Source organism: Triturus cristatus, chromosome 10 (genome assembly GCF_964204655.1).
Source record: "Triturus cristatus chromosome 10, aTriCri1.1, whole genome shotgun sequence".
NCBI lineage: Eukaryota > Metazoa > Chordata > Amphibia > Caudata > Salamandridae > Triturus > Triturus cristatus.
In genome coordinates, this window is record NC_140593.1 from 616,785,976 (window position 1) to 616,799,796 (window position 13,821).

The 13,821-nt window shown below is 44.0% G+C and overlaps 1 protein-coding gene across 7 annotated transcripts in view; it reads right to left on the minus strand.

The window, feature by feature from the left end:
• Positions 1 to 13,821, minus strand: part of ABCA3 (ATP binding cassette subfamily A member 3) — a 477,048-nt gene that overhangs the window by 7,571 nt on the left and 455,656 nt on the right. For all 7 annotated transcript variants that reach the window (XM_085632155.1, XM_085632148.1, XM_085632149.1 and 4 more), the window contains 6 exons: positions 7,005 to 7,139; positions 6,665 to 6,859; positions 3,697 to 3,884; positions 3,430 to 3,600; positions 2,170 to 2,360; positions 789 to 862 (listed from right to left, as the gene is read on the minus strand). In XM_085632155.1, the coding sequence (XP_085488281.1) occupies positions 789 to 862; positions 2,170 to 2,360; positions 3,430 to 3,600; positions 3,697 to 3,884; positions 6,665 to 6,859; positions 7,005 to 7,139 (954 nt within the window). The remainder of the gene's footprint in view (positions 1 to 788; positions 863 to 2,169; positions 2,361 to 3,429; positions 3,601 to 3,696; positions 3,885 to 6,664; positions 6,860 to 7,004; positions 7,140 to 13,821) is intronic.

The following is a 13,821-nucleotide window of genomic DNA, read 5'->3' on the forward strand; positions in this document are numbered from 1 at the left end:
CAGCCAATAAAAGACCTCTGATTTGTCGTCTGTAATGCTTCATCTCGGTCTGTGGAGGGAGCTGTCATTATAGTCCTTTTTCTATGTCCATGGCAGCTGTCAAATAGTCCTACCTTTATGTCGATGGTTACTGCAAACCGTAGTCCTACTTCTATGTCTATGACCTGTCCCCGTTTTTTGTTTTGAGAATCTGGTCACCCTAACCTCCATCCACTTTATCCAAGGCCCTCTAAATATCTCGCCTAGATCACCCGGCCTTATGTCTTCTACATTCCCTCTCTTATCTTACAAGCACAAAACCACTACAGTGTGTTACGCAACAGAATGTCGCACTCTTGATTTCTCGTAAGTGCCTTAATTACAGCCTATCTTCTGGTGCCTCACTTGTGCTTGTGTACTGTGCCCACCTCTCACATTATTTCGTCCATGCAGACACAACTAAGTCCTGGACTTGTATCTGCGCATTTCCTTATCTGATCGTCACCAGTATCTTACTAGTGACCTTACTACTAAACTGTAGTATGTGTCCAGGCCTACTTACGACACAGTAGTTTTAAATACGGTACAAGAAAAGGAGGGCACAGTCTGTTTCTTACCTGTTGACAACCAGCCCACGTCTTAACTGTGCCCTATAATTACCTGGGTGTTACCACCACCCCATCACTTACTCCTTGTCACGTTGCTGTGGCTCATCCTACAACCACCTTACCTATGCCCCACCCACCCCACCCCATCACATGACATGTCCTGGGCTTCTTCACTTGTGCTAACTGCATCCAGGTTCTTACCTTTGCCCAGCTAAGGCTCTTGTCAGTCAGATGATAATGTACCATGCCTTGGTGTTCATGTTTTAGGACACTTCCTGGAAGACAGTAAAAAAGGTTCACAGGTGTGTGAGGAGCTTCCAAAATTTCTCTTTAAAGCAGAGAATTCCCAGAGAACAATCAGAAGATTTTTCAGTTTCCATCAAGCAGCAAAAGGGATACCATAGGAGCTGGTTCCATACTGCTTCCTATAATAGCGCTGGGGAGCAGTGGGGAAATTAGAGCTGGGGGGCTACTAGAATATGGCTTTAATGACAACAAGGTGCAAAAGCAGAGAGTTACATATTAACGAGGGCAAAAATTAGAGGCATTCTTTTAAGAGAAACAGCGGCTTAAGAATGAGGGGTTAAGATAGACTTAAACTTTAGTGCAGGTAGGCAGCAAAACAAGTGAAAACCCAGCTACACTATGTACTGAGCTACTTCCAGAAATGAGGGACAACCACATTAGTCTATGAATACTTAGGTAAAGCTGCTCACGTTAACCAGGCCTTGGCGTAGTTCGTGGAGTTACACTATGCGGAACTCCAGGAAGTGACAAAAAAAACTCTGCAGAGTTCCGCAAGGGGTTAAGTGCAGTGCGAAATGCTGTTCGACCTGGTCTTCCTGCGGCTCGGGTAGAAATTCTACCTGAGGGGCAGCTCGCGCTTGCAAACTTAGCGTCCGCAAGCGGGGGAAAAACTCACTGCACTACGTGGAGCAGAGTTTTCTGCACTCCGTGAGCTCCGTGGAGCGCAGAAAACTCAGCAAACTCCGCAAACAGAGCAGAGTTCACCGCCCAAGCCTAACGTTAATAAGGTGCTTAGCGGAGGTGTAGGACTCCATGAACTGAGCTTCCCTTAGCGACAAAGGATAATAGCAGAGTTTTATACCTTCAGGGATTGAGGTGTCTGAAGGAAAGAGGTGCAATAGCAGAGATGTATACACCTCAATAAATACAGATGACCTGAAGAAAGCGAAGAGAAGCAACAGAGATGCAAACCGTCAGGGATAGATCTTCCCTGGGGTAAGCAGGGCAACAGCAAAGACGTATATCCTCAAGGATGCACACAGGAAGGAGGGGAGACTGCAGCGGTGCATCATTCCAGAGATGGAGTTGCTCAGAGAAATATGGACTAAGTGCAAAGACCTGTACCCGCAGAGATAGGAACAAGGGATAATGCGCAAAGAGGTCACCACAACAGATCAAAACCTGAAATCAGGTATTAGTGAAATATGAACAAACATGCAAGGTTGGGAAATTTCTGTTTCAGACTCACAACAAACATTAGTGAATCTCTGATCAGCCAAAGAATTCTTGCTATGGGAATATCACCTTAAAAGTGGCCCAATAGACCAAGACCTACCTGGGAAAGTCATCTCCACAAAGTCTTTAAAGGCCAAGATCCCATCCTCGTCCCCATCGCTCTTGACCTTTGCAAGGAGAGTGTAGCCGCTGCCGAATTTGCTTTTGAGGTGCTGCGGACTGCCTAGGCACTTAAACTGTCCGTTGACCATGATTGCAAGCCGCGTGCAGAGGGCCTCACATTCTTCCATACTGGGGTTGGCAAATTGTGTTGGAGAAAAGAAAACAAACAAAAGACACATTTTATACCCATTCCACAATGGCCAACTTTTGCTGTTCGGTCAGACGACAAGCTGAGGGACATTAGGGTGCAGATGAACCATGGGTATGAACATCATTATCTTGAGCATAGGATTTAGCAAGAAGTATTGAAAATGGCTGCCCAACAGGCCTGTCTTAAACAAACATGGACTCCTCCCAGAGAATTGCCAGAGGAGAATTGGTTTTCTTCCCAGGCTAACAGAAGCACTCACTGAATACAAATCCAAAGTACACAAGGTTGCCCTCCAGATGATTTAGTACACATTTTAAGTTTGATCAATCAGTGATCTAATTATTATGATTCGTACTTATTCTTTGTATTTACTATTGAACATCAGGTAACATGTTAGTTATTGTGGAGCATTTGGCCTGCTCTTTTCTTTACTGGGGCTCAATGTGGACAGTGGGCTTCAATTGGGGAACAAAGATTCTGAGCAGAGTGTAGCTTTCATCATTCTCGGTGGGTGGTGGTGGCTTTCCCAAACCAATAAACTTAACTCACTGGCATGAGAAAGTCTTTCCTTTCTTTATCCCCTATTCAAAACAAAAAGAGTAGGACAGCAAGCCTCCTCTACAGGGATTTCTAATCAAATATTATCTAATGAGGGCAGGATTCAATTTCTTCCTCTGCCCAGACATAAGTGAGGGAATAAACCGGTTTCTTGGAAGTTTACAATACAGCAATCATATATTTAAAAATTAACATCAGCATTTAAGAACTAGTTGTCTACCACCCTATAAAAATCGAACACAAAAAAACAGACGAAATATAGCCAAAATATACTGCAAAAAAGTACTACTAATGCTAACAAAAAAAGGAACCCGTGTAAAGGCAGCCAAACAATCTTTAGAACCTACACTGATGTAAAACATTTACAAATTGTGCTCTCACAAATGGCCCACGGATGTGGATTTTAGTCAAAAATTGCATTTTAATAACGTATTACTTGCTGTTGATTAATTGCTAAAATCCCAAAACAGTAATCAAATATCCAAGCACCTGTGGGAGGTGATGATGACCGCTTTGCCACACTCCCTGGTTCTGGTAACTGCATCCCATAGCAGGCGTCTGGCGACAGGGTCCATGCCTGTGGATGGCTCATCCAGGAAGATGACCGATGGGCCACCAATTAGGGCAATCCCAGCACTCAGTTTGCGCTTGTTGCCACCACTATGGAGGTAAAGTAAGAGGGTCATGTTGAACACTGGTTTCATAGCACTTGAGGAGGAGCAGAAAAAGGCAACAGAAGATAACAGCACAGCCTACCTGTAGGTCCTCACCAGCTTGTTAGCATGAGGCTCAAGGAGCAGACCTCTTAACATATTCTCCACGCAGCTAGCGATGTACCTTTCAGGAATTCCACGCAGTCGGGCATACATGCTTAATGTCTCACGACCAGTCAAGTGATCCAGTAGTGCGTCAAATTGCGGACAATATCCAATCCTTTGCTGGACCTAGGAGGATTAGCCATCAAGGGAGAACATGTCACACAAAGTTTAACCCCAGTTTTTCACAACATTTTCATGCACAAGGGGAATGTGACAAGCAGTTTTAAGTGTACTGGCCCAAAATCTATATGCAATATCCTTAGTGCTGGTTCTGAGAAATATTATTTGATCTGGGCATATTTTTGTGATCAAGCGTTAAGAAAATGTCGAGGCACCCTGGTTCATGGCTCAGTGGCCTGTGATGCGTCTACTACTCTGCACTTGGGAGTCCTAGGCTGGACGGTAAAGATTATACACAACTATTTAGCCTGTCATCAAGAGTCATACCTCACCAACAATGCCCTTTTTAGGACTCACCTGCACAGTGCATGTCCTGTGCTGTGAGGCACATTGTTTACTATTCAGCAGGTTTACAACTTGCCCACAGCATACCATTAGTTGTTTTCATTGATATTCTCCCATGTAATGTTTTGATTGCTTAGCTCCTGTAGGCTTCCCTTCCTTTCTTGTTAGCTCCTCCCTGAAGCATGGGTCAAGTTAAGTATTCTTCCTCTTTTTTACCTTTCCTTGTCTTTTTGTATCTTTCTTTTTTTTTTTTTAATAAGCGATTTGGTATTATTCCTGGACGTGCAATGTGCTTTCCTAATTTTAACACAGGCTTACAGCTTATTTATGTTGCTTTCACCGTCTCCGACGTCTGTACTGGTGTTTTAGTTACTTACACCCACAAGTGTACTACTCTACGCTACTTCACTCTATGCCACTCCACACTGCTCTACTCCATTTAACTCTATGCCACTCCATCTCACTTTATGACAGTCTACTCAATGCCACTCTACACCACTCCACTCTATACTAATTTACTCTACACCACTCCACTCTACAGCAATCAACTCCACTCTTCGCTAAACCACACCACAGAACTCCACTCTATGCTACCCCACTCTTCTCTATGCCATGCCACTAAAGTTTAGTCATGCTGAACGCAGCCACGCTGTTAAACAACAGGGCTAAAAGACATTGGCCACTAGCTGTTACAAAGGCAAGGCCTGTTGGCTTGCTAATGCACGTTATCTTTGTACTCCCCCCTGGATGGAACAGCTATATATTCTACCACCTATGAAGAACTTTGTAGCATCCCCTACTGTATCATCTTAGGCCTAATAATTTCTGAACCCATCTTGAACTATAATGGAATATGGTTAATTTGGCCTTAAGAGTAGCCTGCAATGCTAGTGCAAGGGCAAGGCAAGCTGCCAATGTGCTTTACCAGTAGAGGGACAATAGAATACCCCTACATTCAGATACCGACACCCGAGGAAAGGGAGAGCGAGAGAGAGAGAGAGACATGTAACTCTGCCCAGAGCAATGAACATCCTTGCACAAAATCTTTTTCTGTGCTGCATTACCACAAGGCATTCTATGCACCACAACACCTAGGTCTGTATTCAATTGTGGGAAGGCAAATGATGGCACTTCATACATGTTGCTGGCAGAACCTTGCACTATATCACTACAGAGTTATACCAGATTCGACTGCTTCTGTTGGAGAGCCCTTTATAAGAATCATCTTAGTTATCCATGCCTTCGTTCTTCATAAGCATTAGGAACCCCACAGTGCACTATCTAAAGTTCTTAAGAACTTCTGGCACCTTTGGTATGTGAAGCTTTGCATTCAAACACTTCAGTAGGTCTAGGGAAACTACACTTTTCCTCATAATGGCTATTTAAATCTCCTCTTCCTCTTATCACAGCGTCATTCATTGATACCTCTAAGAAAAATACGTGCAAGGCACGGAGTGAATGCTGCTCATCTCAGTTTTGTCATTCAACCCGTGGATGTTTTATTACAACAACCTAACCAAATGCACATGTTACAGCAATGTATGCCCTTCATCAATCTCATAATAGAGCTTCTGCAAAATGCAAGAGAGAGAGAGAGAGAGAGAGAGAGAGAGAGAGAGAGAGAGAGAGAGAGAGAGAGAGAGAGAGAGAGAGAGAGAGAGAGAGAGAGAGAGAGAGAGAGAGAGAGAGAGAGAGAGAGAGAGAGAGAGAGAGAGAGAGGGAGGAAGCGAGGGAGAGGGGGAGAGAGAGAGAAACTAGAGGAATGGATAACCCATCACCCTGTCGTAGTAGCTCATATCCCTGAATGATCGGCGACAGCACTAAATGAAAACTTTATTGAGCAATGTTTTTCATAATTCCAATACTTCTCCCTTTGCTCAGTGACCCTTCTTAGTAACTACATTTGTTGAGTTAACATAAATCGGTTAGCAGACACCTAGATTACAGTAATAAATATTGAGTGGCTAACAAGTTACACAGTAATAACAAAATAAAAAAAAGTGTACTATTGCAACCTCCATCCAAACATGGGACAGAGACCACAGACTGGTATTACATTTTAGATACCTCTAACTGAGAAAGCAATTCAGTGATCATATTAATAATTCAATAGATTGATATGCACTTTTAAACAGGCTTGCTTCCTTATCTGCCTGTTTTATCTGCCTCCTTCAAAGATTTCATGGTGAGAGCAGGCACTTTGTTTACACATTCAATTCAACAACTTGTGGCCTTGAGGATCTCAGTGACACCACTACTTTGTAGGTGTAGATTATAAAATATACCATGTAAATGCCGTACTAATGCATTGAGGCAGGATGACTGTAAGGGAATAGAAGGACATGCTGCTTGCAGCTTCTACAAACATATGTCTGTGGAAATTAGAACATATAATGCTTTCCCCTAAGAAATTCACAGCCCCTCAAATGCAAACAAGGTACCTTCTTAATACTCTCCAGAACACTGTGTCCATCCACGTAGGCATCACCTGCTGTGATGGTCTCATCCCCAGTCAGCATTTTGAAGGTGGTAGTCTTGCCAGCTCCGTTAAAGCCCAGAAGGCCGAAGCACTCCCCCTTGTTGACACTCAAGGAGATCCTGTCAACAGCGAGCAGGGACTCGCTACCATTATAAACCTATGAGATGAAAGCCACAAGAAAAGCGAATTACAAGCATTAATATTCATGTCAAGCAATCCATGCCAAGTGGAAATTAAATATACCAATCAAACACTCTGTGACAGATGCGAGGCAGGATAAAAATGTGGTATTCTAAGCCCACCTTTGTCAATTCCCTGATGACCAGAGGGCTACCCAGCATAGCTATCTGCTCTGGAGGGGACTCTAGGACTTTCTTCCTCTCGTCTGCCACATCCCAGTCTTCTGGAACAACAGCCATGCCTTCCCGCAGTAGCACCTAGAGAGAAGAGGGGAGAACCCTAGAAACTGTTAAGACTTCCTTGTGTGCAATAAAGAAAGTTCCAACAGATAAAGGACCGCATGGCTCAATACAGTCCTAACAGGCAACCCAGTGGACAAGATAGGCATGGTAGCATGCTCAGCCCTGTCTGTACCTACAATAAACATTTTTCTAAGTTACTAGGATAAAAGAGAGGTCTGTATAGGACAGTGACCACAGTCCTAGAGTTGTGGTCCAGTAAAATATCCTAACCCAATGCTCTACACCAATAAAAGATCACTGTAACCAGAAACATGTTAATAGGGCACCAGTCTAAGCCCTGAATTCAGCTAACTCCGCAGTCAGACAAAGTGAGAGGATAGGATTAGAGGAGAAGTAGAGGGAAGTAGAGTAGAAGAACGGAGGAGAGAGTAAGGGAGACAAGGAGAAAAGGAAGAGAGGAGAGCGGAGGAACTTCAAGGACTGAAGATTGGTTTCTAAAATGAAGTTGCTTGCACTTCATGAATTTCAAAATAACAGATGTGTAAATTGGATGATTTACTTTTTGATCAATAATTTTAAAAATGTCGGTTGAAGTAACCAGTTATTTTGTTATGGTAGGAAGACATTTATTTACTTAATTCATGCACCGAGTTTCCTTTAATCTGTGTTTTATTTAAATTATCAAATAGAATCCTCAAATTAATTTAAGGAAAAAAAACAAGACAAATTAGATTTTCCGGGGGAAATTGTTTGCATGTCTAATGATCAATGCGAAATACATTCTTAGAATATCCAGCTGCTGTGAAAATGTGTCAAATACCAATGAGCAGCAGCTCAATGTCTCGATCAATATGCACTATCATTTTTATCTTCTGTTGACAGAGAAATTAAGCAATTTCTTCTCCATCAGTCTTATGGAAATTAAGCAATTTCTTCTCCATCAGTCTTATAGAAGGTCAAGCGCCAACTTCTTGGTATTAACATTGTGGCTTAAATAGAACATGGATGGCATAAAACAAAGACACCATCTCTACTACTACATTCAAGAAAACCTAAAGAATGGATGCATTTGGTATTTAACCTCACCTGCAGTTGCCCAAATAATTTGTATCCATGATACAAAAGTACTATTACAGCCTATGGCCTTCATGACGAGTGAGGTTATTTCACATGGAGTGAAAACTCAGTGAAATCACTAAAATAGTTCTTACAAGTCTGTCAAGGCCTGAAGTTACCAGGTCTGCAAATTTTGGATCTGATAGTTCCATGCCTGGAGACACAAGGCCTATCTTTGTTGCTGCAGGAGGGACTGCGGGTATCAGCGCCCACACAACCCCAACAGCAGCACATGGGAGCAGACAATGTTTACCCCAAAAAGGTACATGTGTGCCCTGCAACCCCGCATCAACCAGTCCCTCCACAGACACTTCCTGCTTGATCAGAGCATGGCTCGCTTTACTGTCTGGAAACAATGTGGCATCTCTGGGTCTGAGCAATTATTTCCCATTCTGGGGCTGCTGAAATTTGGTGAGTGAATACTGTTCTCTAGTATCCCCGCATCCAATTTTCAGCCAACTCATAATGACAGCCAATGTCTGTTATTGCAAACTTTATTATCAAGAATTTATTGTGACTTACGATTGTAATCTACAGGCGGTCCACATTGGACGGATAAATGAATATCTCAAATATAAACAGCACGGGTATCAATCAAGTGCCCTTGTGCTGCACTGATCTGGTTATCTCAACCTTAAGTTAGAGTAAATTGTAGCGATATAGCCACAATCTGTAGAATATGTATGGTGTGTCACTAACCCATATGGAACAGTTAGGGACCACAGGCACAGTTTCTACACATTTTTGACGAAATTCTCAAGTATATTAAAAAAAAATATGGTAATATCCACAGAATCCAGTTTCTTTATTCTCTGACAGCACCTCTGGTATGTTTGATGAGAAAGGCCTCATTTTCATTTGGAATCCCAAAGAAGAGTAACTTTGGGGATCTTCTACTACATTACCCAGTTGTCATGCTAAACACGTACAACCCTTCACCAAAGAGGCAGCAACCTCTGATATACGTGTCATTTTAATTTAATACAAAGACACCTGTGTACTTAGGATTTTCATACTATTGCCCCGTCTCCTGGAAAGCTCCATCCTCCTGAAATAATTCAGTTCTTCAGTTAATTACTTGCAATAGAAAATGTTGTCCAAGAATGAATAAATCTCTAAAGTGTCCAACAGAACACTGGACTTTGAAACGATCACTGTAATCTACAAAATGTGAGCTACCTTAGGTAAGACTACTATGCCTTACAGAATGACACTTGTCCCAATATAACTTGAATTTCAGGCATTTAGACACAAATGAGATTCTGGTTGAAACTCTGATTGCTTCTGTGTTGTGAACCCATTTTTCACAAGGCCAAAGGAAGTGATTTCTGCACCCAATTCTGGCTGGAAGTTGCTAAGCTGTCTTTAGATCCCTTCAACAAAGGTTGGGCTATTCGCCTTACATTGTCAATGGTAGGTTATTCATTGGTATACATTTTGTTAACTCTTATGTTTAAGATTATTCAAGACAGAAGAAATAGAATGCAGATATTTTGGGTGAGCTTGAAAGCGTCACAGAATTATGTCAGAATTGCGTACTATTAAACAATCTTCCTGGTTGACAAAAAGAAATGTGCATATTAGGAAGGACGATGCTACTTACCAGTATGTATCTGTTCTTGGCATGTAGAGCTGCAGATCTACACACTTGTGCATAGATCGCCATCTGGTGTTGGGCCCGGATGTTTGCAGTTTGTTTTTCCTCTTGGAAAGTCTTTGGAAGTCACGAGGTCGGTGACTCCTCCTTTGGATCGTATTGCGCATGGGCTTTGGCTCCATCCTCGGATTGTTTTTCGCCAGCAGGAATAGATGGAGCGTAGTAGTAACAGTGAAGATGCCCATGTGTGTGCTATCTAAATAAGATAATCTGGAACAGATAAAGGTAGCCGGGGAGGCGGGTGGGCGTGTGTAGATCTGCAGCTCTACATGCCAAGAACAGATGCATAATGGAAAGTAGCATATTCCGTTCGAGGCATATGAGCTGCAGATTACACACTTGTGCATAGATTATATAGCATTACCCACCGTTAGCGGCGACCACCCGTATCTGTCGCAGTGGTTTGAAATAACGTTTTGAGTACAGCCTGGCCCACACTAGCTTGTTGCTTAGTTTGCACATCTACACAATAGTGTTTGGTGAAAGTGTGCGGTGTTGACCATGTAGCTGCTTTGCAGATATCATCTAATGGGATGTTCCCTAAGAATGCCATGGAAGCCCCTATTTTTCGTGTAGAATGGGCTTTTGGGGGAATGGATAGCGTTCGCTTTGCTTTATGGTAGCAGATTTGAATGCATTTTACAATCCACCTAGCTATCCCCGATTTTGAGATGGGGTTACCTTTATGTGGTGGAGAGAAAGAAACAAACAGTTGTTTGGTCTTACGGAAAGGTTGTGTTCTCTGAATGTAGTAGAGTAAGGCTCGTTTGACATCCAGTGTGTGAAGAGCCCTTTCTGCAACGGTCTGTGGTTGCGAGAAAAATACTGGTAGTTCTACTGTTTGGTTTAGGTGAAAGGGAGAAATGACTTTAGGGAGGAATTTTGGGTTGGTACGGAGAACAACCTTATTATGGTGCATTTGGAGAAAGGGTTCTTCAATGGTAAGTGCTTGTATCTCACTGACCCTTCTAAGGGAAGTGATGGCTACAAGAAAAGCGGTTTTCCATGTTAGGAATTGTAGTTCGCATTTATGCAGAGGTTCGAAGGGAGGCCCCATTAGTCTTGTGAGAACGATATTTAAGTTCCACACAGGTGAGGGTGGCACTCTGCGAGGAATTATTCTTTTAAGGCCTTCCATGAAGGCTTTAATGGCAGGTACTCAAAAGAGTGAGAGATGTTGCCTGTTTTGTAGGTAAGCTGCAATAGCTGCGAGGTGTAGTCGAATGGACGTATAGGCTAGATTGCACCTTTGTAGGTGGAGTAAGTAGCCTATTATGTGTTGAATGGACACGTCCAGTGGATTGATGGTGTTGTTATGGCAATAAACAACAAAACGTTTCCACTTGACGGCGTAGCACGCTCTAGTGGTAGGTCTTCTAGCTTCTCTGATGACGTTCATGCAGTCAGGGGGAAGATTTAGGTACCCGAATTCTAGGATTTCAGGAGCCAGATCGCAAGGTTGAGCTTCGCTGGGTCCGGGTGTTGGATCTCTCCATGGTTCTGGCTTAAGAGGTGTGGAGAGAGGTGTAGTTTTTGGTGCGGCACTACAGATAGTTCCAGCAGTGTGGTATACCACGGTTGTCTGGCCCACGTTGGAGCTACTAGGATTAGTGTGAGGGAGTGTTGTTGTAGTTTGTGCACCACTAGTGGAATGAGTGGGAGAGGCGGAAAAGCGTACACAAATCTGCCTGACCAGTTCATCCATATCGCATTTCCTTTGGACAATGGGTGTGGGTATCTTGCGGCGAAGCTTGAGCATTTGGCGTTTTCGTGGGTGGTGAAGAGGTCTATCTGTGGATGCCCCCACATTTGGAAGTATGGGTGAAGAACTTGCGGGTGAAGTTCCCACTCGTGGATCTGTTGTGTCTGCCTGCTGAGCAGATCTGCCACTGTGTTTTGGACTCCTGGGACATGCTGGGCTAGGAGAAAGATTTTCTGGGGTATTGCCCATCTCCAAATGCTCTGTGCTAGGTGAGAGAGCTGTGGAGAGTGTGTGCCGCCTTGTTTTTTAATATAATACACGGCTGTCATGTTGTCTGTTCGGATCAGGACTGCCTTGCCTGAAATTTGAGTTTGAAAAGATTTTAGGGCTAAGAAGATTGCTAGTAACTCCAGATGGTTGATATGGAGTAACTTTTGTTGAGGTGTCCACTTGCCCTGTGTGGTGAGATGTAGTAGATGAGCTCCCCAGCCGGAGAGTGATGCGTCCGTTGTCAGTACTATTTGAGGAACCGGGTCCAGGAACGGTCAACCTTTGGAAAGGTTTGTGGTGTTCCACCACTGCAGAGAGCGATGGGTGCGACCGTCTACCAACACCAGATCTGTTAATTGACCCTGGGCCTGGTTCCATTGGCGCGCTAAGCACTCTTGGAGAGGACTCATCTAGAGTCTTGCGTGAGGCACTATGAAAATGCAAGAGGCCATCATCCCTATTAGTTGCATAAACACTCGAGCTGGAAGGGAGTGTTGTAGTGCGAATTTTGCGCGTAGAACTTGAATGCTTGCAATCCTGGCAGGATTGGGGTAGGCTAGTGCTCTTGAGGTGTCTAAGGTGGCACCGAGGTATTGTTTTATGTGGGATGGTTGGAGATGGGACTTCTGGTGGTTTACTGTGAAGCCCAGCTGGTGGAGGAATTGAATGGTGGTAGATGTGTGTTGAACACACTGATTTTATGACCCGGCTTTTATCAGCCAGTCGTCTAAGTATGGGAAGACGTGGATGTGTTGTCTTCGCAAATGTGCTGATACCACTGCTAGGCACTTGGTGAATACCCTTGGCGCTGTTGTGACTCCGAACGGGAGCACCTTGAATAGGAAGTGTTGTCCGTCCACTACAAATCTGAGGTACTTGCGGTGAGCTTTGTGCACCGGAATGTGGAAATACGCGTCTTTTAGATCTAAGGTGGTCAAAAAGTCGTTTTAAGAGAGGAGCGGAAGTACCTGCTGAAGCATTACCATATGAAAATGGTCGGAGTGTATGTACGTGTTTAGGAGCCGGAGATCTAGGATGGGCCGCAGAGTCTCGTCCCTTTTTGGTATGAGAAAATATAGGGAGTAGACTCCCATGTTTTGTTGGTTGGTAGGGACGGGTTCTATTGCCTGTTTTTGTAGGAGGGAGATTACCTCCTGCTTTAGGAGTATTAAATGTTCTTGTGACATTGGGCACTGCCTGGGTGGAATGTTTGGGGGGTAGATATCAGTTCTAGGCAGTAGCCTGATCGAATTATCTGTGTCACCCATTTGTCTGAGGTGATGGTAGCCCAGACGGGAAGGAAATGTTTGAGTCTGCCCCCGACCGGAGTGGAATGGTCTGGGGGGAGTGGGGGGGAAGTCATTGGGTAGGCGTTGTTGCAGAGCGGGCGTTGTTTGTTTTGCCTCTGCCTTTATTATTGTTACCCCTATAGCCGCCTCTTTGATAACCCCTCGTGAAGGTGGACTGAGTGGGGGATTTGTACGAAGTGGACGCGGTGTCTGAGGAGTAGCCTCTAGATGTACTTCGAAAGGAAGAGCGGCGAAAGGAGCGTCTAGGAGGGTGTGGCTCTAAGGCTCCCATTTACTTCGCCGTATCCGTATCCTTCTTCATTGTTTCTAGGGCCTCATCCACCGTTGGGCCAAATAGATGTTCCTGGTCAAAGGGATGGTTAAGGATGGAGGCTTGTACCTCCGGTTTAAACCCTGATATTCTTAGCCAAGCATGGCGACGGAGGAGGACGCTGGTATTGATGGCCCTGGAAGCTGTGTCTGCTGCATCTAAGGCACAGCGTATAGAGGTGTTAGTGATAGTCTTACCCTCTTGAATTAGTTTGTTGGCCCTAGCTTTATATTTTTCAGGGAGGTGGTGCATTATGCTTTCTAACTCATCATAATGTGCCCTGTCATATCTGGCCAATAGCGCTTGAGTATTGGCTATACGCCACATATTGG